This window comes from Callorhinus ursinus, unplaced genomic scaffold (assembly GCF_003265705.2).
Source record: "Callorhinus ursinus isolate GAN/ISIS: 27379988/994484 unplaced genomic scaffold, GSC_fseal_2.0 scaffold5, whole genome shotgun sequence".
Lineage (NCBI taxonomy): Eukaryota > Metazoa > Chordata > Mammalia > Carnivora > Otariidae > Callorhinus > Callorhinus ursinus.
In genome coordinates, this window is record NW_027397067.1 from 20,786,663 (window position 1) to 20,810,963 (window position 24,301).

At 38.3% G+C, this 24,301-nt stretch overlaps 1 protein-coding gene across 4 annotated transcripts in view; it reads right to left on the minus strand.

Moving 5' to 3' along the window:
• SLCO5A1 (solute carrier organic anion transporter family member 5A1) overlaps positions 1 to 24,301 on the minus strand; it is a 300,426-nt gene that overhangs the window by 69,873 nt on the left and 206,252 nt on the right. For all 4 annotated transcript variants that reach the window (XR_012378229.1, XM_073892871.1, XM_073892870.1 and 1 more), the window contains one exon: positions 9,128 to 9,292. Coding sequence is in view for 3 of the 4 variants with exons in the window: in XM_073892871.1 (XP_073748972.1) it covers positions 9,128 to 9,292 (165 nt within the window). In the remaining variant the exon portion in view is untranslated. The remainder of the gene's footprint in view (positions 1 to 9,127; positions 9,293 to 24,301) is intronic.

The following is a 24,301-nucleotide window of genomic DNA, read 5'->3' on the forward strand; positions in this document are numbered from 1 at the left end:
TTGTCCAGGGACATGGGCAGCCTTACAGGGTCACTAAACTGCAAGGTCCTTGAGAGTAGGATCCCTCTGTGCTCTCATCATGACTCTTCTACACCTTGCACAGTGCCAGGTCCATAGCAGAAGCTTTATAAATGTCTGTGCCTGGACGGATGAATGCATGGGTGGATGGATAAAAAGGATGAGCAAGAATTTCGACAAGATCTGTCTCCTTCCAAAACTGATCCTCTCAACTACCATACTGTACACTTTACCCAATGCATAAAAAGTTGGAGGAGAGAGAATTTGTACCATAAAAATTCTAAAATGTAAGCAGCTTCTCTGAGGACCAGCTCAATCTATAGACTATGGACTTGTATTATGGACAGCTGGGTGTACAGCTTACAAAAACTGGTCTATACCCCTGTTTTATCCACTGCAAACTGGAAGGAGTAGGCCCTCCACTGCAGTAGTGCAGCAAGAGCAGCCTACAATGCATCGAAAAGCCCCTTTGTATCACTGCACCTAGCTAAGAGTGGAAGCCGAACAAAGGTCACCTGCTTTGACTATCATAGCACAGAGTCATACTGAAGGAAAGACGCCCAATTTCATTTGGATTCCCAAAAGCTACATGAATTTTTCAAAGAACTTTCAGCAAGATTCCCTCTTTTGATCATTACAGCGATCTGAGGGAAAATGCTAAGGCTTGTTGGGGGGCGAGGTGGGGTAAGGACTGACAAACATATTCACGAGCTGTTTCCCTCCCCTGTCTGGAATTGGCTTCTCCACCAGGATAGAGGCTAATTGAAAGATGGAGAATTAAATTAAATAGTTAAAAAGAAATAAGTATATTAGACAAATGGGTTATTAGTATGAAATTATTTATACGGATCACGATACGTGTCATTATAGCAAAAGAATGGAAAAAACCCAATGTCCTTCCATACAGTAGCGTACTATACTGTGTGGCTATAAAAGAAATGAGCAAGGTCTCTGAGGCTGCTATAGTACAGTATACTTACCCCGGGGGAAGAAAGGGGAAAGATACTAAAATAACATACTGATGTGTATATTACGTATATTGCATACATACTACATTCATTCACTCATTCATTCATTCATTTTTAAAGATTTTATTTATTTATCTGAAAGAGAGAGAGACACAGCAGGAGCGGGGAGAGGGGCAGAAGAGGGAGACAGACTTCCGCTGAGCGTGGAGCCAGACACAGGGCTCAATTCCACAATCCCGAGATCACAACCTCACAACCGGAGCCCAAGTTAGATGCTTAACTGACTGAGCCACCCAGATGCCCTCACATATTTACTTACCTATTCAAAAAGAAATAAGAGGGATAAACTAATAAAATGATACCTATAGAGAGAACTGGATGGAAGCAAGTCCTCTTTGATGCATTACATAATTTTTAAATTCACTTAAAAATATAAAAATAAAATAATCCCTAAAAACTGAAAACAAATTAAAGCAAATAAACTCCACAGTTTATCAGGTTGCTGGCATAACCAGAGAAGAATCATTTCAGATAACTTCAGGTCATGGTATTTTTTTGCACAGACTGTGGACAAAAGAACCACAAAGAAGTCTAAAACTGAATTTCATATTTCATGGTTGGCAATAATACTGATACTTGATTTGAAACTATAATACACACACTCATACATAAACACTTGGATAAATTATTTTATAGTCATTAGGAAAAAAGATTTGCAGAATTAGAGCAAAGAGATACAATATAATAACAAAGCAGTTAATCAATAACCCGCAATCTTAAGTTGGAAGCAAAAATATCAGTATAACTTCATGATCTGTTTTTCTCTTTTTATTTAAAAAAAAAAAGCCCTAGCATCAATGACAAGCTTATAGCAATGAGGCGACCCTACTGTCTGGATGGTGATCTCCAAATACCATTTTCCTCTAAAGGGAACCACAGCTGCTTGCAGAAATGAATGATCCCAAGTCTAGGGCAGGAAACACAAGATAAGTGAGTCATCTTTTGTCATGCAAGAAACCAAAGACTACTGGGGAGGCTGTGCCAAAGGATACAGGTGCTAACTTGAAAGGGCTCCCAGTGACCGGACACCGGACAACTACAGCATCAAACAGAATAATGACTACTAAGGATTAAAGCACATTAAACATAAGTAGCCACGAGTTCATTGTAATATATCTTTAAGTTTATTGGTGACTCTACAGATTTGCTAGAATATAAATTTTTACTCTGAAAATTGGTAAATAAAGGAAAGAATCAAAAGAAATAATGGGCATTTGGAGAACTGGCCAAACAGGAGGCTGATCACTTGGTGAATTGACTTAGAGCAACTGAGAGAGAGAGAGATTCAGAGAGAGAGAGACAGAGAGAGACAGGGGTCCATGATGCATTGTGATATGAACATCCCTCCCAGCACCTTCTCGCTGTCTCCCTGCTCCAGAAAGTTTATGCTATTTTACTCTTATGATCAAGACTAAAAAAGTCCCTCCTTATAATTTCATTTGAATGTGTTACTTCTTCTAACAGGTGGAATTGAACAAAACACCCTTGAGTTACCACTCTAAATTAGATTAATACAAAGTTTGTTTTAAATCAGAAAACCTAACAAAACTGTTTAACAGGAATTTAAATTTAACACTGTTTCACAACATATAAAGGAAGAAAACTAATTTTTATTGAGCATCTACCAGATACCAAATGCTTTAAAATAGAATTATCTCATTTCACGTTTTTTCTGTAGCCCTGGGATATGATCACTCACATTTTACAAATGAGAAACAGAGTGGTAAAGTGACTTCGCTAAAATTACGCATTTAGTTAAACGACAGATCTGAGATCCAAAGAGAGGTCTGTCTGTGGATTACATCAGGTCACCCACAGAAAGAAAAACAGATCATGTTGATGCTAGACATGGCCAAAGTTGGTGGTGATGCAACATTACCAAAAATACCACAGAAATGAATTGGTTAATAACTAATCCTCTTGTAAGAAAATAATACAACTCTATGGGGAATGTAAGAATAAGTTCATTTCGTGCATGTGGCTTTAGAAAAAAATGATTTAATCTAAGATTTTAGAAAAGGAAGAAATCATAGAGTGCCTTCCAGTCCAAATTATTGTTTTCTAGATTAGAAAAACTATTCTCTAGAAAGAAAGACTGATGAACCTACAGTCACACAATGGATTAGCAGCCAACATGCTGCTCACCTCATGCACCAACGTAGCCCTGGGGTAGCTCTGGGGGGTAACTTCACAGACCTGAGATCATCCTGAGCCGAATTAAGAGAGCGCATGTATGCGGCACTGACTCCTAGCCAAGGTGTGAAACACATGGATTAATATATTGATTTGCAACCTGATCTGAGGAGTTTGGGGATGATTTGTACCAGCTTTTAGCATTGTTTATTGATGAAAGTGAACATGAAGATTTGTACCTGGTCTCCCTAAGACCACCTGGAGAGTTCTGATGTTGAGGCTGGTTACAGAGCAGGAACCCATGTGGCCAGCAAAATACAGAAAATAAAAAATATTAAAAGTTATATTGCCACTGAGCCATGGTCAAGATTAAAATATTAAGCATCTGCCTTTGGCTCAGGTCATGATCTCAGGGTCCCAGGATCGAGTCCTGCATCAGCCTCCCTGCTCAGCGTGGAGCCTGATTCTCCCTCTGCCCCCTCCCTGCTCATGCTCTTGCTCTCTCTCTCAGATAAATAAATAAAATCTTTAAAAATATATTTTAAAATATAAAAAATATTATAAAAATACTTTGTGGGTGCCTGGGTGGCTCAGATGGTTAAGCGTCTGCCTTCGGCTAGGTCATGATCCCAGCGTCCTGGGATCGAGTCCCGCATCGGGCTCCCTGCTCCTTGGGAGCCTGCTTCTCCCTCTGCCTCTCTCTCTCTCTCTGTCTCTCATGAGTAAATAAATAAAATCTTTAAAAAAAATACTTTGTAACACCCACTGAGACTCCATTTTGAGCTCTGCTTCCTGGGTGTTCCAAGTACATGTCAATGGTGCCAGATATAAGAGAGGACATGGGTCCTGCCATGCACTTCAGAGATGGTCTGTGACTGGGAAGTACATTCTCACTTCAGTGCTATTGTCATAGAGTACTCATGTGTAAGTGTTGTCACTCTGGGGCCTCTGAGACTTCTTGAGCAATTAAACCGTGTTTAACCATCACCATCAGTGCACTGGCTTAGAACCTGCCACATGGTAGGCACTCAAACATGCCTTAAATTAACTAGCTAATCAACAAATAAAAAGAATCTGAGTATCTTGACTTAATGTCCACTATAACCTTCTACAACAGTTCTAATTAGCCCCGAAGAAAAACACATGTAATTTACTATAATAAATACCTTTCTGCCCAAAAGACAAAGAGCCTATAATTGTCACTCTTAGGTCCTAATAGCCTCTATCTATCTCAAGATTGTTTAAAAGGATAGAAGGGAGAAAATGCTAGCAGCAGCTGCAGGATGTTGGGTTCTTAAGGACCTTCCTCTCCTCTCCCTGAGCATATCGTGTTCAGTGCCTGCCCATGTCTTGTGGAGTCCAAGGTCACTGTCTGACCTTGGAAATGGGCAGTGACGCCAAGTGTAGCCATACTTAATATGGTCCATTTGCACTTAAAAGTTTAATGTTAATGTTAAAAATCTATGTGTACGTTTATAAAATTAGTACAAAAATGTATTTTTAAAAACTATTCTTATAAAATTAAAGAACTGGTATAGAAAAGCAGAAGAATGAAGCAAATCAAAGCATGTGCATGTCTCTCTGGCTTCCAAGCATGCAGTGACTCCCAGAGGTTGCAGTCTGAATTCAGTGGCACTGCTTTGAATCTCATCAAAAACAACCCCCAAATCAGTAGCTGAAGACAGATGGCAAATATTTGGTTAATTAGACAACAATAAAAATGATAGTCATTTAAAAAAAAAATCACACCCCAACCTAATCCCCTTACCAAAGAAATAAGTATTTTGATTATTCTCCAATGAAAAGCAAAACAGAGTTCTCCAAGGCCGTTTCTCTTGCAAAGACAAACTGCCGTCTAACCCCTTATAATTCTGCACACACAAGGGCAGGACCCCAGGAAAGCAAAGGTGATGCTGAAAGATGCTGGTGTTCTGAAAATGAATGTTCTTGACCATGGCTCAGTGGCAAAGGCTGCCCTAGACAGGGTGGAAGTTGAATCTTAGAATACTGTTTCTCTAAAATAGTTTAAAAAAAATTAAACTGCCTGGAAATGATAAAATAGCATAGACCTATTATAGTATTTCAATAAAAATTACATATGGATCTTTATATACTCCAAGATACTATCTCCTGGCTCTAACTATTTGCATGTCTGTAGGGCAAGTTGTTAAAAACTCCCTAGACCTTTGTTTCCTCATCTGGAAAATGGGCGTAATCAAGAACATCTACTACATAGCCATTGGTTACATTGCATAATGTCCACATGAAAAAGCTTAGATAGTGTCTTCTATTTAATAAACACTCAGTAAAGTCAGCAGCTGTTTTATTATCATCATTATTATTATAGAGGTTTTATTCTCAGACCTGTTCAAGCAGCATGACTTCAAATGTAAGAAGCTACCATCAACATCATCAATAATAATTCCCTTTCCTATAATATATGATTAAGTTGTGTTTTTCAATTTATATTGCTGTGCCCATTTGAACTTCGGGAAGATTCAAAACAAATCGCTATTCGCTACTTCATCGGATCCTCACAACAACACTGAACATAGAGACAGAGGAGCTCTTGTCCTCAAGACACAGGTAAGCTTCAGTTTTAGCTCAAGTAGAGGAAGTAAAATGACTTGCCAAAAGTCACACAGCTAGTAACCAGCAGTGGCAGGATTCAAGGCTGTTCTGCCTCCTCCTTCAGGGCTCTTGCCATCATTTCAGACTTTTCCAAAGCATCAACCTCCATATAGTTCATTTCAGTCAACAAATGTGACCCTAAATGGGTTAGCAGAAAGACCACAAATGGGAAGGGTGTAACGTGAACTTGGATTCGTGGTTGCATAAATACAAACACAGCCAGATCTGTAAACAACTTACGGTTCTGGTTTGAGTCTGACACACACACACACACACACACACACACACACACGCACACACACATGCACATGCACCCTGGTCATACACAAATAGGGTACAGCTCTATGAGAGCCGGTACTCAAGGGCTATGGGAGAGAAAGTGAGCAAAGGCCTGTGTTCTGATACATGTATGGAGCTTCATCCCTACCATATAACACAATACAAGCAAATGGCTATGGAGGGTTAAAGTATTTATTCAAATAATCCTTTTAAATTAAAATAAAAAGAACTTTAACTCAAAAATTTCGTCAGATGAGAAATTAAAACTATGTTAAAATTCTGGGGCACCTGGGTGCCTCAGTCAGTTAAGTGTCTGACTCTTGATTTCAGCTCAGGTCATGATCTCAGGGTCCTGGGATCCAGCCAGCGTCAGCAGGCAGTCTGATTGTCTCCCTCTCCCTCTGCCCCTCCCCTGCTTGCACTCTCTCTCTCTTAAATAAATAAATCTTTAAAAAAAAACTATATTAAAATTCTTGTTCAGATACATTTCTTAATTCTACATATGACTTACATGCATAGAAAGGAACAAAAGACTCAATTAAACTAAGTAAGTCCTTTAAAAATACAAATCTCTGCTCAGAGGGTAAGAAGGATTCAATTAATAAAAATTCAAAAATCAAAGTAAGCTTTAAAAGAGATTATCATCCTTGTTCATCTTACTGTAATATGACAGGCAACCTTCTACTCTTAATCTGAATATCTTTGACCATTATTATTTATTATCTATCTGGAAAGAAAGGAAAAGGTATGAGCTAGGAGTAAAAAAGTGTTTTATCAGAACACAGGAGACTATCAAACATAGTATAAATTGCATTGACAATGTTTAAAAAAAAAAAAACCTACCGATGACAAAACCAGAATGGAATTGGCACTCTGTGATGTTGCTTTTTTAATCCTGATGTTGGAACACGGGATGAGCAAATTCCATGAGCTAGTTTTATTTAATCTTGCACCCTCCTTCACCAAGGGGCCATATTCAGTGACAACTCTGCAGCCAAACACCCCAGGTCCAGCTGAACCCTTTACTCTATTTTTCTACAAGGAGTCTTATGTCTAGCCCTCTGCCTCTACCAGTAATTAAATGATGGCCTTGGTCAATATGATTCAATATGCATCAATTCCTACCTAGCTCTGTACCGTACCACTGCCCCGGCAACTGCTGGTTGGTTAAAATGGCACATCTGGAGGGGAATGGGATGACCCGGACAGCTCTGCTCGCTAGACTGGCTGGGACAGGGACACACAGGAGAAAACAGCAGTGTTTCTCAATGTGTATCCTGAAGAAAACTGCTCATGGGAGAGATGCCATTCAAAAGTCCAATTTCATGGTCAAATCAATTTGGGAAAGACAGTACCTTGAGCCTGTGTCTGGGAGTTTCACAATGCACATTGGCATAGTAAGGGTTGTGAAGAGTCCTATAGAAAACAACTCTGTAATACTTTAACTCAGCAAGTCCCAAATTTATTTGACTATGACTCTTGCCAGTAACACTTACTAATACTGAAACTTAGTTAGGGAAATGCTTGAGACTACATTTATCAGATGTGTGGCTTCAGATCTAGCTACAAGACAACTCTCGGTTTCCCTGACCAAGAATTGTCACTCAATCAAAGGGTTAGTGTAAGAATTAAACTAGAAATGTGTCTTTCAGATTTTCTGGCAAACTGTTAAGTAATCTGTAAATTTTACCTTAATACAAGGAAAACATATATTTCTGAAACACAAATAGAGAAAAACATATTTTTGGGTGACCATTACAATGATCCAAAGCAGTATACTCTTTATAAAAATATTTGCGATCATGGACCCACAACCCAAATGTATGTCTTTTCATGTGCAAAGTGAAAGAAGAGAACAAAGTGATTACCCAAATATTTCAAGTCAACTTCTCTTTCTATAAAAATATAACTTTGCTTGTTAATTTTCAGATAATTCAAGCTTGCTAAGCTTGAACGTGGATGTGGAGGATAAAGCGGTAGTCAGCGTCATCAGAAAAGTTATAATAAATCTCCACTTAACTATTTAAATAATATTTTATTAATAGATTAAGCCTTAGGCAGATACAGTCATTTGACCGTCTTTGAAACCACTAAAGATATATCCAAAATATTATGATATAATACACTGAAAATTCCCCCAATATCTGAGAATTAGTGTTTCCACATTTCTAAACACCCAATTTTTTTTTTATGGTCATAGTGAGTTTTATTTTTTTTAATTTTATTATATTATGTTATGTTAGTCACCATACAAAACATCATTAGCATTTGATGTAGTGTTCCATGATTCATTGTTTGCATATAACACCCAGTGCTCCATTCAATACATGCCCTCTTTAATACCCCATCACCAGGCTAACCCATGCCCCCACCCCCCTCCCCTCTAGAACCCTCAGTTTGCTTCTCAGAGTCCATAGTCTCTCATGGTTTGTCTCCCCCTCAATTTACTATGAAAAAAGATTTGAGTCCTACATACAATAGGTACCCATATCATAGTCTCCAAAAATCATTTTCCCAGACATAAAACACCTTCTAAAACAAAATTCATAGATTTCCTTATAAAGTCAAGCATCTCTTGTTATTCAATCAAAATCTGTTTATATTCATGAAGGGGAAATCCTGATACCATGCACCTGATCATCTCTATTTCAGATTATCCATTTAAAATTTTTTCAATCACTTTTTTAATTTGACTCACGCCACCCATAAAAAGATATATTCAGATTTAAATTTGAATGCCATTGCCTATTTCATTCTTTTTAACTGAGAACCATAAAAGCATAATTATGCAAAGTTCTCCCTTCCCAAAAGACAGTTGGTAAAAAATGGCACACAGTAACACCATCTGAGTCAACAAGAAAACATTCAAAGACCTTCTCCTCCTAAAATGGGGGTGGAGGGTGAGGGGAGGCAGGTAGCTGTTAATGAATTTATTCAACACTTTGATGTTAGAATGAACTTTCTCCTCACTCATTGCATTTTAGGTTAGTGGTCAAAAATGATCATGTTTTCAAGGAGCTCTAACGGCAGTGCCTTACCAGTGTAGATGCTGGCATTGGAAGCTGGGATACCAAACTGTGACTCGATGAACTTGGGAATGAAGGTAATGAAAGCAGTTACAATGGCACTCTCAGCTGTGTATGACAAACTCACAAAAAGGAATGTCATGTTGCTTAAGATCCTGACAGCTGCTCTTGGTAGGTCTACAAAATGACAAAAATGACAAATGAATGTTATAAATAAGGGATGGAAAATAAAATAAGATTGAATTGTTTTTGAAATGAACTGGAAATAGCCATTCGGCAATATTTGAGACTACTGAATAGAGAATAAAAACAGAAAAACCTGATGACTGATTAGAAATCACCCCCTTTATTAAACAGATTTGGGGTTGCTGAAAATTTTTCAAGTAGGATGAGGAAATTTAATAAAGTAGCAGAAAACATATCCAGACACAAATAACCTTACAAGAAAAACCGAACCTATGACTCCTGTTCTAAAAACTGCTTAAGATAAATTGTTTACATTTTTTAAATTAAAACAATGTTATTTTTTGCTAAAACCCAAGAATCTACTAAATGCGCAAAGTATCTGCAGTACAGTGCTACATTATGGTTTCTACTTCATTCAACCAGCACTTCCCTGAGAAACCCACTTCTGAGTTGTCACATCCCTGATGCCGCATTGCAGATACCCACAGCAGGGGAACTGGTACATGATTCTGGACATTTAATCTTCCAGCCTCATTATGAAACAGAAAATGATGCAGCTAAAAGGGCTTAACGGTCAGGTCACCAGGTCAGATACTCCCAGGGACTTTGGACTGGTGAAGAAAGACAAATGATCTCCAAAGGAGGAGAGCCCAGAGGTGGGGGCTCAGGACCGGCCCAGCTGCCTCTCAAGGAAGAGAGAAAAGTCTCATCTTTAAGTCTTTGCATTTACTTTACAGAACTTGCCATATATATATATATATGCTTCAAGATGTATGTCCAGGTATCTTCATTTCAGCATTATTTATAATAGCAAAAATTTAAGGAAAAAGACTAAATGGAAAATGTTTAAATAAATTATGGCACAGCCCTATAATGAAATACTATGCAGTAGCTAAAAATGATACAGAGCTATATGTGCTGGCATAAAAGGAACTCCAAGAAATATTTTTATAAATGAATAAAGCAAGCTGCTGCAGAAATATACATATACATGAGTATGTAAATACATATACATATATGTAATATCAAAGTAAAAATCAAACAAACCAAAACAACATATTTATATGTGGTTGAATATATATACTTCCTAACATATACAACACCAATAAATTCTGTAATTGGAATAAGATTGGGAAAGAGGAATAAAAGAAGATTCTCATGCATATTCTTTTGCATTTTTGCATGTTTACAATGTGAATTAACCCACATTTATGTGATCTGTACATATCTTGGAATGTATCATGGAAAAGATAAGCTGCATTAGTTCTGACAGGTACAGTCATCTCAGTTATCAGAATGGTTATGCCCTGGGGCGCCTGGGTGGCTCAGTCAGTTAAGCATTCGCCTCTTGATTTTGACTCGGGTCATGACCTCAGGGTTGTGAGATTGAGCCCCACATTGAGCTCCATGCTCAGTGGGGAGTCTGCTTGAGATTCTCCTCCCTCTCTTCTGCCCCTCCCCCTGCTTGACTGTGTGCTCTTTCTCTTGCTCTCTAAAATAAATAAATAAATCTTAAAAAGAAAAGAACAGTTATCCTCTTACGCTACAACATAATAAAATCATTTCATAAAAATTAAGCAAAACTTGTTATTAAAGCTATAATTTATGACCTATACACCAGAATTTAAAACTTAGGAAGTCAAGACTATTTGCTAATCATTTTAAAATGTAAATTAATTTTAATGTTCTATATCTTAATTTGATCATTTAAAGTTTAAATGAACATTTAAAAAAATTAAGATGCATACTTCATTTTTTAACATGGACAAACACACCAGAAAAAAAAAATAAACTACTTCATAAAATTACCCAATATTCTCTTATAAATATGCAAATCAATAGATCTAAAATTTAAAAATTAGAGGAATGCCTGGCTGGCTCAGTCAATAAAGCATGGGACTCTTAATCTTGGGGTCATGAGTTCAAGCCCCACATTGGGTGTGGAGCCTACTTAAAAAAATATATAAAACATAAAAAAAATTAAAATAATAAGTAAAATTTAAAAATCAGAAGATTTTCTATCAACATTTGGAGATTCAAATTAAGTTTACTTGGTATATTAAATTTAAATATTGTTGAATCTAAAACATCTGGTGAAATTATACAATAAATTTTTTTAATCCAAGAAAATAACATATGTCTCACATGAATGTTTTAAAAGATACTAGTTAGGGCGCCTGGGTGGCTCAGTTGGTTAAGCAACTGCCTTCGGCTCAGGTCATGATCCTGGAGTCCCGGGATCGAGTCCCACATCGGGCTCCCTGCTCAGCGGGGGGTCTGCTTCTCCCTCTGACCCTCTTCCCTCTCATGCTCTCTCTCATTCTCTCTCTCTCTCTCAAATAAATAAAATCTTTTAAAAAAATAAATAAATAAAAGATACTAGTTATAGGGGCGCCTGGCTGGCTCAGTCAGAAGAGCGGAAGAGCATGTAACTTTTGATCTCAGGGTCGTGAGTTCCAGTCCCACGTTGGGTGTAGAGATTACTTAAATAAATAAACTTTAAAAAAAAAGATACTAGTTATAGAAAACTTGATTTTTCCTTTATACCCATTTGGTGTGCTAAATAGCCCTCTAATTTCAAAGCTAACTAAAAATATATGTAATATTTGTCTTCTCTTTCATAAATAAATAAAAAAAACTGGTGTTATTTAAGAAGAATTTAGCAAAAGTTGAAGTCAACAACTTTAAGTTAGCTTCCTCCTTTCTTCCACCTTCCTCCTTCCCTTTGTTGGAGCTAAACCTTCAGCATACATGCCCTGCAGGAACAAAGGGCCAGATATCCAGGCTTGTGTCTTTGGCAGGTGGGGCTGGGAGCTGGTTTAAATACAAGAAGAGTTAAGTGAGTCCATTGAAACTAATGGCAGTCAGCTTTCTAATGGCCAGAGAAGGGAGTTACAAATATGGACAGAGGATAGTTAGATATCAGATTGGAACTGAAGGTAATGGTATGAAGTTATGGGATAGATGGGCAGGATAGACAGACAGACTGACAGAATATGATTGATAGATCAGATTGACAGACCAGACAGACTGACAGAATATGATTGATAGATCAGATTGACAGATCAGACAGACTGACAGATAGAATGATTGATAGATCAGATTGACAGATCAGACAGACTGACAGAATATGATTGATAGATCAGATTGACAGATCAGACAGACTGACAGAATATGATTGATAGATCAGATTGATAGATCAGACAGACTGACAGATAGAATGTGATTGATAGATATGATGATAGACAATAGATGGATAAAGATGACATGATAGATATGTGTGAGTGTGTGTACATGCATATATTTCCTAATTCTGTCTACTACACAGTTTAGAAGTTATAACACCCTAATAACAATGAGCACACCTAGCACCCGGTGCTTGGTATCTAAAGGCCATTTTCCACTCAAAGGAACCAGAGCTCCTTGGAGAAATGTCTAACTTCAGAGCTGAGGCAGAGAAAATACAAGATGAGCCCGGGAAATCTTGTTAAACAAGAAAGTAAAATGCTCAGAGAATGATGGGGACATGTCAGAAGGACACACCAAAAACAGTTTGAAGGATCCCAAATAGTTAAATATGAAGCAATTTAAGGTCAACAGATGCTAAAAGTGGTAAGTGAAAGTTTAACAGAAACAAGATACAGTCAATCCTCATTATTTACAGATTTAGTATTTTCAAATTTGCCCACTTGCTACAATTTATGTGTAACCCCCAAATCAATACTCACAGGGGGTAGCCATTCAAGGACTTGCACCAAGTGGCAAAAAAATTTAAGTTGTAGGACACACACTTTCTTGGCTAAGATTTCATGAGGCATCTCACACTGTCTTCCTTTGTCAGCTTTCATGCTGCAAGTAAGTGTCCTTTTCACAAGACACTGTCATATTTTTAGCATTTTTGTGTTTTCAGTGATTTCCCTGTTTCAAATGGCCCTCAGATATAGTGCTGAAATGCTGTCTAGCTTTCCTAAGAGGCTGTGATGTGCCATGTAGAGAAAATGCATGTTAGATACACTTCCTTCAGGCAGGAGCCATACTGCTAGTTGGCCATAGGTTCAATGTTAATGAACAAACAATATATATTGAATAAAGAGTCTTAAAACAGAAACATACATAAAACAAGGTTATGTGTTGATTGGTTGATGATTATGTTGTGACAGGAATCCAATCCTGTGTCTTCCCTAGAGCAATGCTTCTGTATTCGCTAACTCAATGTTCATGTGACTTTATAGAACACAACTACCCACAAATGAGAATCAACTGGATTTGCATGGCTTCAAAGTACTTCCCCATAAAACACTTATAAATTACTTATGGATTTAGAACTGCAATATATTTATTAACTTTAGAGTACAAAAACCTGGTAGATACAATCTTCAAGAGATAAAAGTTCACAGGGATATTAGCATTATATAGCTTCTGTTACAAGGCACTGGACTATAGCCTCATTTCAGTGGTATGCCCACCAAGTGCATAAATCAGGAGGCGACATCATCAAACCCAAACTGAGGGACATTCTATAAAGTTATCAGCTTATACTTTTTAAAAGGGTCAAGATCATAAAAATAAGGAAATACGAGAAACTGATCCAGATTGAAGAAGACTAAAATACACCCCAACGAAATACAACATGTGGTCTGTGAATTGAATTTGGACATAAAGGGCATTGTTGAAATCACTGATGAAGTTTGAATTGGGCTTGTGGTCTAGAAGGTTGCACTGGATCAATGCTAATTTCCGGGTTTGGATGGCTGCCCTGTGGTCACGTAGGACAATGTCCTTGTACCTAGGAAACAACACTGAAGGAGGATAGGGCAGCAGAGCATCATGTCTGTGACTTCTCAGGAGGGTCAGAAACATTAACAACTGGAGAACTGAAGTACAGGGTACACAGGAGCTCTGTGTGCTGTGTCTGTGGCTTTTACGTAAATTCAAAATAATTCCAAAAACACAAAGTTTTAAAAATCTAAGATAAATCCATACAGTGGCAGTCAAATATCTAAATTTATGCTGCAGAATATATTTTAGATAAGTTTCTTCATGTCATTTATAACTGTCATTGTAAAATAAAAAATGCGGTAAAAAGCCTGGTGAAGGAGAGATAAAATAATGATAATGACTGTCATTTTTTTATCATTTAATGCTACAAAATCTTACAAATTCAATAAGGGCAAACTGACACTAAAACCAGAAATGCCTTAAACATTAGTAAAGTAGGAAAAGAACGCAATACAAAGCACCAAATTTCAGTAGAATGTAATAGAAGATAGGCAACACATAGAAATCACTTTTAAAAGAAGTGTTACTTAAGGAGAGCACTTGTGATGAGCACGGGGTGTTGCATCACTGGGTTGTACGCGTGGAATTAGTATTGCACTGTATGTTGGCTAGTTGGACTTTAACTAAAAATTAAAAAAAAAAAAAAAAAGAAGTGTTGCTGTCACTGGCAGATCCCTTGCTCATTCCCATGTGCCCATCCACAGCAGTGCAGGTGACCCCAGACCGCACCAGACCAGATGTTGAGTTGCACGCCCATCATAACAGGGCTACACTATAATAAATTTGATGTAGTCCCCCTGCCCCCTCTGCTTGATCTTGCAAACCTTTAGTCAAAGCTTCAGAAAACCTGAGATGTGCAGTGTGACTGAGTTCCTGTGGAAGCTGATCAAGGATGGTCTCAGCAAGGGCAGAGACCATAGTTTCTCGTTCTCCAAAGCCTCGTGGCTCATAGCTTAAGAGGAGACAACAGGGATGATAGGTGGGTAAGTTTCTGCCCATCAGGCAAGCGTGCTCCAGCATGTGGGAATGTTTTATGCTCATTCATAAAATAAGTCTACAACTTGAAGGATCAATTTAAAATAAAGTTTTTGTTTGGAAGAGTAAAGCTTTAAGTAAGCCTGGGTTTCATAGAAACTGAAAGGTGGCAGTCAGCTTTTAAAGTGGGCAAAGGGAGAAAATCATTGGTAATACATTTAGTCTGGTGTAAAATGAATCCTATTCTGGAGAGAGGTCTGCGTGGCACTGCCACCCTGAAAGTCACCTTTCAGTGGCTCCTTATGCTGACATAGCAAGGTTTGTAGCATGTGACCGGATTTCTCAAAACGAGCTGATTGCACCAGGAAAGGAGGCTGGACTCAGAGGTGCTTCCAGAAAGCAGCCCTGCAGACATGAGAGGCCTGGGACACCCTATGTGAACACAGACTGGCCAAGCCCTTTACTTCGTGTCCCTTACTGTTGACACCTGACACACAGTGAATTAGGCTGTGCATATGAAGATTTGAGTGAGAACTTAAGTAAGGAAAAGGAACTGAGCATCAGCCTGCAGTTGAGTATCCAGAGTGGCTGTGGGTCCCGAAGCAAGGAACACATTCCCAGAGCTGCCAGGGGCTCGCGAGAGAGCCTTATGCTAGAACCCCAGTATCTCAGGGGGCTTCAACTTGCTTCTGTCCTTTACAAACTGAAAGCAACTGTCATGTCTTTTTGTTGTCTTAAACTACGGAAACAGACTTTTTTACATAATGATATATTTGAAAAAGATATGCTGACAGAGAGAATGACCAAGAAAATGGGAAGAAGGTCCAGCTGCCCAGAACTTGGCCTCATTTGCAAGGCCCGCAAGACAGGGTTGCTGTCCACCCTTGCGGTTCTGAAGTTCTGTGATTCCCACCATAAGCTCCCTACATGGCCATGGTCTTTCTTGTCTCTACTATTTACTGTATTCCCCCACAAGTCTGCTTAGCAAATGTCAAGCTCATCCATCGAATCTGTAGGAGACAGCCCCTTCAGCCAGGTGCTTCTCCTCTGTGCTCCCATGGCATGCAGTTCATACTGTTACTCATGAAGTCTTCAATAGCTGCGTGTGTTTACCTGTTTGTTTCTTTCAAGAGAGTGTAAATGCTATAAAAGCAGGACTTTGGTAAATCTGTATATCTTCAGCTCCCAGCATGCATCTGGTATTTTGTAGGAACATTTTGGAATGTATTTATTTATTTATTAACGTTCATTGTAACACCACAGCAACAATTTGTACTAAAACAATATCCATATACTTGTGAGAAAATGAAATCTATTCCAAAGATGCCTAATTTCTTCCTCCTAAGATAAAGGGCGGTCCATGGTTTTCTGGAGCTAAAGAATCCTACAAGGATTTAGATCGGATTATAAACCAAAAATTCCATTAAAGAAACAATAAAATGCTAACCAGAGACAGAGGAAATATACAATATTTCATTCATCCAGTATATCTGGGGAAAAGAGGTGTTTGGAATGCTTGAATTTTTCAGATAACTGGGCAATTGCCTCTTAAAGCAACAAAACTTTAAATATTTTGTATGTATTAACTGGTATTACTGGAAAATCCATAGCATAATTTGACATTCTCTTCAAGATTCAAAGTCACAATTATGAATGATAATATCTATCTGTGAATTTGTTTTGGTATATTTTTAGGCCTTCTATTTATTTTCTGATCTTTTTTTGGTTGCAGGAACATTCCTTCCCTATGATGTGTTGTGGTGTTTGTTTTTGCTGACATTATCCTTCCACACCAGCTTTTCTCTGTTATGTTCTTCTGAAGGACCTTTACGAAGTAGACATAGATTTCAATTTTGTTCTTTTGCCACCTATTTTTTTATTTAAATTGGGAGTAGGATGAGGAATGGTGGTTTTATTACTATAAAAAATAGATGAATTGTTCTATCAAGTTGTTGACTAAATTTTATTACCTGGAAACTAACATTACTTCCAAATATAAATGATAAACATTAAATACCAAACAAACATACTAACCACTGTTAATACTTTTCTGACATAGCTATTCTTGGACATAATACTTCTTCTTGTGGAAAAAAAAAAGATTTATCTGAAGATTATAGCCTATTCAGTTTATTTTCCTTATGTCTAAATTCAAGTAAAATAAATACCTTTTCAAAAATAATTTACTGAGGTAAAATTCACATAACATAAAGTTATTTTAAAGCAAAAAATTCAGGGGCATTCAGTACATTCACAATGTGCAACCACCACATCTATCTAGTTTCAAAATATACTTTCTGTTATAAAAATAATTTAAGCATTTATGTTGAGGAATGATACTGGAATGCACTTTTATTTTATTCTTTATATCTTTATGTACTTTCTAAGTTTTCTACGATGAACATGTATTACTTTTATATTTTAAAAAACCAAACCGAACACTCCACAATTTTAAAAGAAAGCAACAATATGTCATCTTCCAAGACAAGTCTTCCCTGATTCAGTCAGCTAACTTAGAAATTCCTTCCTCCTGTTCCTTCAGCCTTTCTTAGAATATACATACCTCCATTTAAAAACTTATATTTTATTATGTCAATTTTCCTTTCTACCTCCCAGTTCTTTGTCCTGTAGCTGTTGCTCAAAAAAGATATTTGTGAAAGAGAAAAAGAAACAAAGAAAGAAAGAGAGACGTTTTCTTAAGGTAGATATTGTCAGCGATCTATCTCAATAATTAGAAGGATTTGTGGGGGGGCCTGGGGGGCACAGTCGGTTAAGCATCAGACTCTTGGTTTTCCCTCAGGTCATGATCTCAGGGTCATGAGATCGAGCCCCGCGGCAGGCTCCACACTCAGAGTGGAGTAGGCTTAAAGATTCTCTCTTTAATCTTTAATCTACAGTCCCTCTACCCACTCCCTCTCTCAAATAAATAATCTTTGAGGGGAAAGAAAAGGAAGGATTTGGGGAGAACAGTCTAGTCCTTTCCTAAACATCTTAGATGATGCTGATTTCTTAAATGAAAGTAAAATTTGAGGGAAGTATCAATTGAAGAATCAGATCTAGACAGCTTAAACGGACTAAGTCAAACAAGGCATAGAATTTACAGTAGGCACAGAGAAAGCGACCAAGAGTAAAAATGGAAACACCAGCGTGGGGGTCATTGTTATATAAAAGGTTGGGATATTTATTGAGTTATAAAATAGAACAATATGTGCCAAAATACAGAGTGCTTTTCAAAGTACATGGGCGGGACCCAAAGCCCCAGCCTCGAGAGCTCCAGAAAGGCCCCTGGAAGGTGAGGAGAAGGAACATGGTAAAGAAAGGTGGAGAAAACACCATATGATAATAATAGTGGAGTCAGGCCAGGTGAGTGTATGCTTTGGCTGTAACATATAAGCTTTTATATTAATCACATTTTTTAATTTTTCAGTATTTTATAATGCTTTGACATCTTAAAAATCTTGCTGGCTGGGAAGAGACTAGACTACCAAGACATAGAGATAGCAAGGGTCAGCTGAGAGCGCAAGTTTTACATGCAAACTATCCAGTCCTGAGTATATAGTCTCAACCACCTCCTTACCGTGCTCTCACACACCCAGCCAGTATTGTCCCCATCCTACATCACCCAGGGCCGGGTACCACACAACCAGACCACCTCCACAGCCGAAAGCCCACTGAAATGACACAGACCAGCCAGCTGTAAGCTGTTGACTCTGCCCTGCCTTTTCTTTCCTATGGAAAGCCCCACAGGCGTCTGACCTTGGCTTTCCCTCACTCTTGTCTTCTGTTTCCTGACCAAAGCCTGTTGCTTCCCTTGCAGCCCAATGTGCCCTCTTCTCTTGGGAAATGCAAGTAATAAATCCTTCTTTCAATGGCATTGACCTCTGCATGTCATGATTCAGTCACCTCCATAAACTAAAATCTGTGGGTAAAAATTATAGAGCCACTTCTCTTACCACCTTTCCACAAAATTCCTTGGTTCCCTTCTTTTGCAACTACTTTCTAAAAGTATTTAATATGTCCTTCCAGGGCGCCTGGGTGGCTCAGTTGGTTAATCGACTGCCTTCGGCTCAGGTCATGATCCTGGAGTCCCAGGATCGAGTCCCGCATCAGGCTCCCTGCTCAGCAGGGAGTCTGCTTCTCCCTCTGACCCTCATGTGCTCGCTCTCTCTCTCTCACTGTCTCTCAAATAAATAAATAAAATCTTAAAAAAAAAAAATGTCCTTCCACCCCTAATATTTTTGTTCTTATTTGTATACTTTAAAGCCTTCTGGTACATCAAAAAACTGATGGAAACATACCATCCCCATGCAGTGAAAATTCCAATAACTTCCTGTATGGCCTGGAAGTCTTGCACCATCCTATATATTTCATGGGCACAAAGTAAATGCAATTTTTTGACCCCTGTTATCCAGGAGCATCAAATAATTTTTAGTCACAACTTTCTGTAAAAGCAAAACCAACGTTGTGCTCATATGTAACATGGCCAACAAACAGCCCAAGTGTCCCCATTATCTGTTCATTCTCTTAGAAACTAATGACCACCCCTGTGTTCCCTGCTCACAAGTCTCCATAAAAGTGTTGCAATTTTTCTCTCCCCTCCAGAACACACTGGCAAATGGCATTCCCTGCTTGCCAATAAAAGAGCAGAAGGAACTAGGTGATCTTGCACATCAGTCACCTCTGGGCCAGCACACGAAGCTCCTCAGCCACTTACCTACAGGCAGGGGACAGAAACAGCAGTTGTCAAAGCCCAAAGTACATCATTCGTGGTCGCTGGCCAAGTACTATTCTGCTTGTTTAAATCTAGCACCAATGAGTATTTTCCTACATAGCTTTCTAAGTAGATACTATGCTGATGAGTTGATGAGTAACCCCACAGTTTGCACTGAATATAAAGAAAGTGCTTTCTTTTTCAGGAATTCTTTGCTAGGCATGTTAGCATTTACCTCCTAAGCTGCAGGTCCAAATCTAAAGGTTCAGATTCCCACAAGATATCATACATACAACAAAATAAATGTAATAGAAGAATGAAATGAAGAACCAGAGCCAGAAAAGATGTAAACACAGCACGACATCAAACCAGAAACAAAGAATGAAGTATGACTGTAAGAATCCTTGCTGGGCTTCAAATTTGACTCAGTTTCCTGGCCACCAAAGCAAAAAGTTATATAATCATCATTAGCAGAAACAATCAAATTGCTTTTCCTCTCTATGTTCTAGAGCAGTGGTTCTCATAATGTGGTCCCTGAATTGCCAGCATCAGTATCACCTGAGTAGTTTTTAAAAATGCAAATACAAAAAAAAATTTTTAAATAAATAAAATTAATTAATTAAAATTTCAATTTAAAAAGGGCACCTGGGTGGCTCAGTCAGTTAAGTATCCAACTCTTGATTTCGGTTCAGGTCATGATCCCAGGGTAGTGAGATTGAGTCCTGCTTCGGGCCCCGCCCCGGGCCTGGAACCTGCTTAGGATTCTCTCTTGCCCTCTGCCCCTCCCCCCTCCCTCACTAAAATTAAATAAATAGATAAATAAAATTAAAAATAAAAATGCAAATACTCAGGCCACACCCCAGGCCTCCTGACTTGAATACTGTGGGCCAGGGCCCAGCGCTCTGAGTTTTAAGAAGCCCTTGGGGTGCTTCCTAGGTGGCCAAAGTTTGAGAACAAAATAGGATTTTATATAAAGGGCAGTGAGCATGTTCCTACGGCAAATATGGGGAATTCAAGCAACAGCTCAATAAAAGCTGCAAACATAAAACCGAACTGTAATTCAGCAAGGGAGCAAAGACAATATCAAGAGAGCTAAGACACCATAGACTAGGCACCTGGCTTTGGTGATCCCTCTTTGCTGAGTCAAGGATTGACCACAACATATTCCATACTATACCAGTTTTAAAACACTTAGCAAAAAGCCACATGCAATAGTTCTGGATGTTCTTGGGCAACTCAAATTTGGAATTTATTCCTTCTGTCCCACTCAACTAGTTCCTTTCCCCATTATCTGAGGTTGAAATCCTGAAACCACCTTTGATACCTACCCTCCCCATTATCCCCATATCAGTTGCCACATCCTATAGACACAATCCCTCCTTCTTCAATAATTCATTCATCAAATATTGATTATCTATAAGGTGGTATAAATTCATCAGGGAATATGGTGCATAAAATATCCTTGCCTTCGTGGGGCTTACTTTCTCACTGTGGAGACAACAATAAGATAAGTAAAATATATGGTATGTTAGATAGTGATATACTAAGGAGAAAAATAGAGGAGGGCAGGAGATACGATGCTTTGGAAAGGGGCACCTGGGTGGCTCAGTTGGTTAAGCGTCTGCCTTCGGCTCAAGTTACGATCCGGGGTCCTGGGATCGAGCCCTGCATCGGGCTCCCTGCTCATCTCAGAGTTAACTATTTTATTCAGTTAGGATTATAAACATATTGCAGTCTAACACAGACAAAAGTCTAACAGAGGGGCGCCTGGGTGGCTCAGTCGTTAAGCGTCTGCCTTCAGCTCAGGTCATGATCCCAGGGTCCTGGGATGGAGCCCCGCATTGGGCTCCCTGCTCCGCGGGAAGCCTGCTTCTCCCTCTCCCACTCCCCCACTTGTGTTCCCTCCCTCGCTGTGTCTCTCTCTGTCAAATAAATAAATAAAATCTTAAAAAAAAAAAGTCTAACAGAGAAAAATCTGTTATATTTTATGCTAACTAATAATGCTAAGCAGCTAAAAGATTAAAAGTGGATACAAAAATAAAATGTTTCTTATGATTAATGGCCACCAAAAGTTTTCTATTTAAGAAGATATCCAGCTAAATTTGGAAGACTTTTAAAATGCTGGACCTCAAACCTCAGGAAAATTGATCCAGTTAAATATTTTAAGTGTTTATTTTTATTGGTAAGATTTGATGCGATCAATGCTAATCTCTTTATGGAAAGGTGATTCAGACACACTAAAAATTCTACCTCTCCTTTGTGGTGTTTTAAAACAGTCTTATTCCTGCATAATTTATAATAAGAATCCAGAAACACTGAGTCAGATTTTCCCAATGTCTATCATTAAAATGTGGAGGCAGAGAGTGGATTTGTATGGCCCAAATCATTTTTTTAAGGAAGTATGAGTTATTAACTTAGATATCCTGCCACCTCCTCTCTGAAGAAGCTAATACTGGTATCCAAATTTCAAATATGAAAAAAAGAGGAAAAAAGAATCTGAGAATCAAACTCAGATTTAATTCAAAATTAGCAACCATTCTTCATTTCAAGGCCTTAATGATGAATCTCAATTTTATAATAAAAATAAAAAATAATAAAAAATTATGTCAACAGTTGAATGACTCCCAGAGATTTAATTTGTCCTCTTGAAAACCAGATTAAATATTAGACTGTCATTTCCTATAGGTGATAGGTATTACATAATCTGGAGGAAATCAGTAAGTGCAAGATAAATATGAATTTATTTTAAATATTCTAACTGAATATTATTTCTATATCATCAACATCATTTGAATAATTTTTAGTGAAACATTTGCACTATATACTCTCATTAAAACAGGATTCTTTTCTAACAGGAGAAAGTGGCTCTTGAAAGTCCAGTCTAGATACATTAGAGAATTCAGTGCAAGTGAAAGTAAAAAATGAACAGCTCTGTTCCTAATCAGGAGATTTAGAGGCAGAAGTGAGATCAGTCATCACAATGAAGGCATAGGATGATAAAGCTGAGAATATATCAGAAACACTGACAGGGGGCGCCTGGGTGGCTCAGTTGGTTAAGCGACTGCCTTCGGCTCAGGTCATGATCCTGGAGTCCCGGGATCGAGTCCCGCATCGGGCTCCCTGCTCAGCGGGGAGTCTGCTTCTCCCTCTGACCCTCTTCCCTCTCGTGCTCTCTATCTCTCATTCTCTCTCTCTCTCAAATAAATAAATAAAATCTTTAAAAAAAAAAAAAAAGAAACACTGACAGGAAAATCAGAAAGGAAACACTTTATAGACCAACTACCCATCACTGCTAAAAGACTCTTCTTATTCTTTCCTTTAAGAGAAAATATCCTAATCTATCATATTGAGCATAGAAAAGATGGAGAAGAGAAATCCCTAGCAGTACAAGATGATATACAATAAAACAGTATATAGATTCAATTTGGAAAAACAATCTTAAAATTCCATGATGGCTTTTGAACCCACATGCCTAAGTGTGCTTCCCTCCAGAAGTAGGTCCTGAGTCAAAGATTCAAGTCCACGCAGTTTATTTGGGAGGCTCAGAAAACGCTGTTCAGGGAGTGCGAACGTGATGCATAGGAAGCAAAAGCAGCCTACAAGGGATGTAGAAATAGAACTCAAACTGTCTCACCCATCAAATGGGGAAGCTGGGGTGTTCATCAGCCAGTGGTTAAGACTGTTGTGTGTGGGGGTGGGAGAGTGTTAATTCCTTGGCACTCGATGCCAGCCTCAAGCAGGAGCCAAGAGGTTTCCCAGCCTAGAAAGAAAACCTTTGGGCAAAAGGAGACCTTCAGGCAAGGAATACCTATAGTCCTTCAGGCAGGTACCAGCGGTCAGCAGGCCTCCGCCCTGAAGACAGTCAGGTCCCAGAGGTAGACGGGGCATTAACATCATTGTCTACACTTTATCCTCCAAAGGAACGCCATTCCCATCTATAGTCACATCTGTGGTTGGTGTTTGATATCAGCCTTCTCTTCCTTTTCTCAACTATCCAACAGGGCATATATTTCACATTCAAGCCATTTACCCTTAAGCTATAAAGTATACAATTTTAGCTTACCTAGGTCTGTATTTCTCTCCTTGAGTCTACTTTATATTCTTTATAAATTAAAACTATAAGTCTACTCCTGTATTGTAAATTCTTTAATATCAATCTTGCTCTTAATCGAGTTGTAAAAAAAAAAAAATTACTCCTTTGGTAATAGACTTTATGATCCATAAGACATCCAAGAAAAATGGTGGTCCAGGTAGTAGGAGCTCAGGTCACACTAGCATCCAAGGAATCCTTGATGGTATTAGAGCAGAAGTAATTTTTGCAGTTCCAAAAATACACATTGTCACAAAACAATGGGTAGGGGAGGGCGAGTAGGGGAAACAGATATAAAACTTAATTGGGAAGGAACATTTTCAAAGAAAAGTAACTTCACTTGCTCTAAACAAATACAGTCTTAAAAATAGTCCAATCTAACCATTATTTTTCTTTGGCTGCAGGGACAGTTCCATAATATATTAGTAACTTCCTTCTAGGCCTG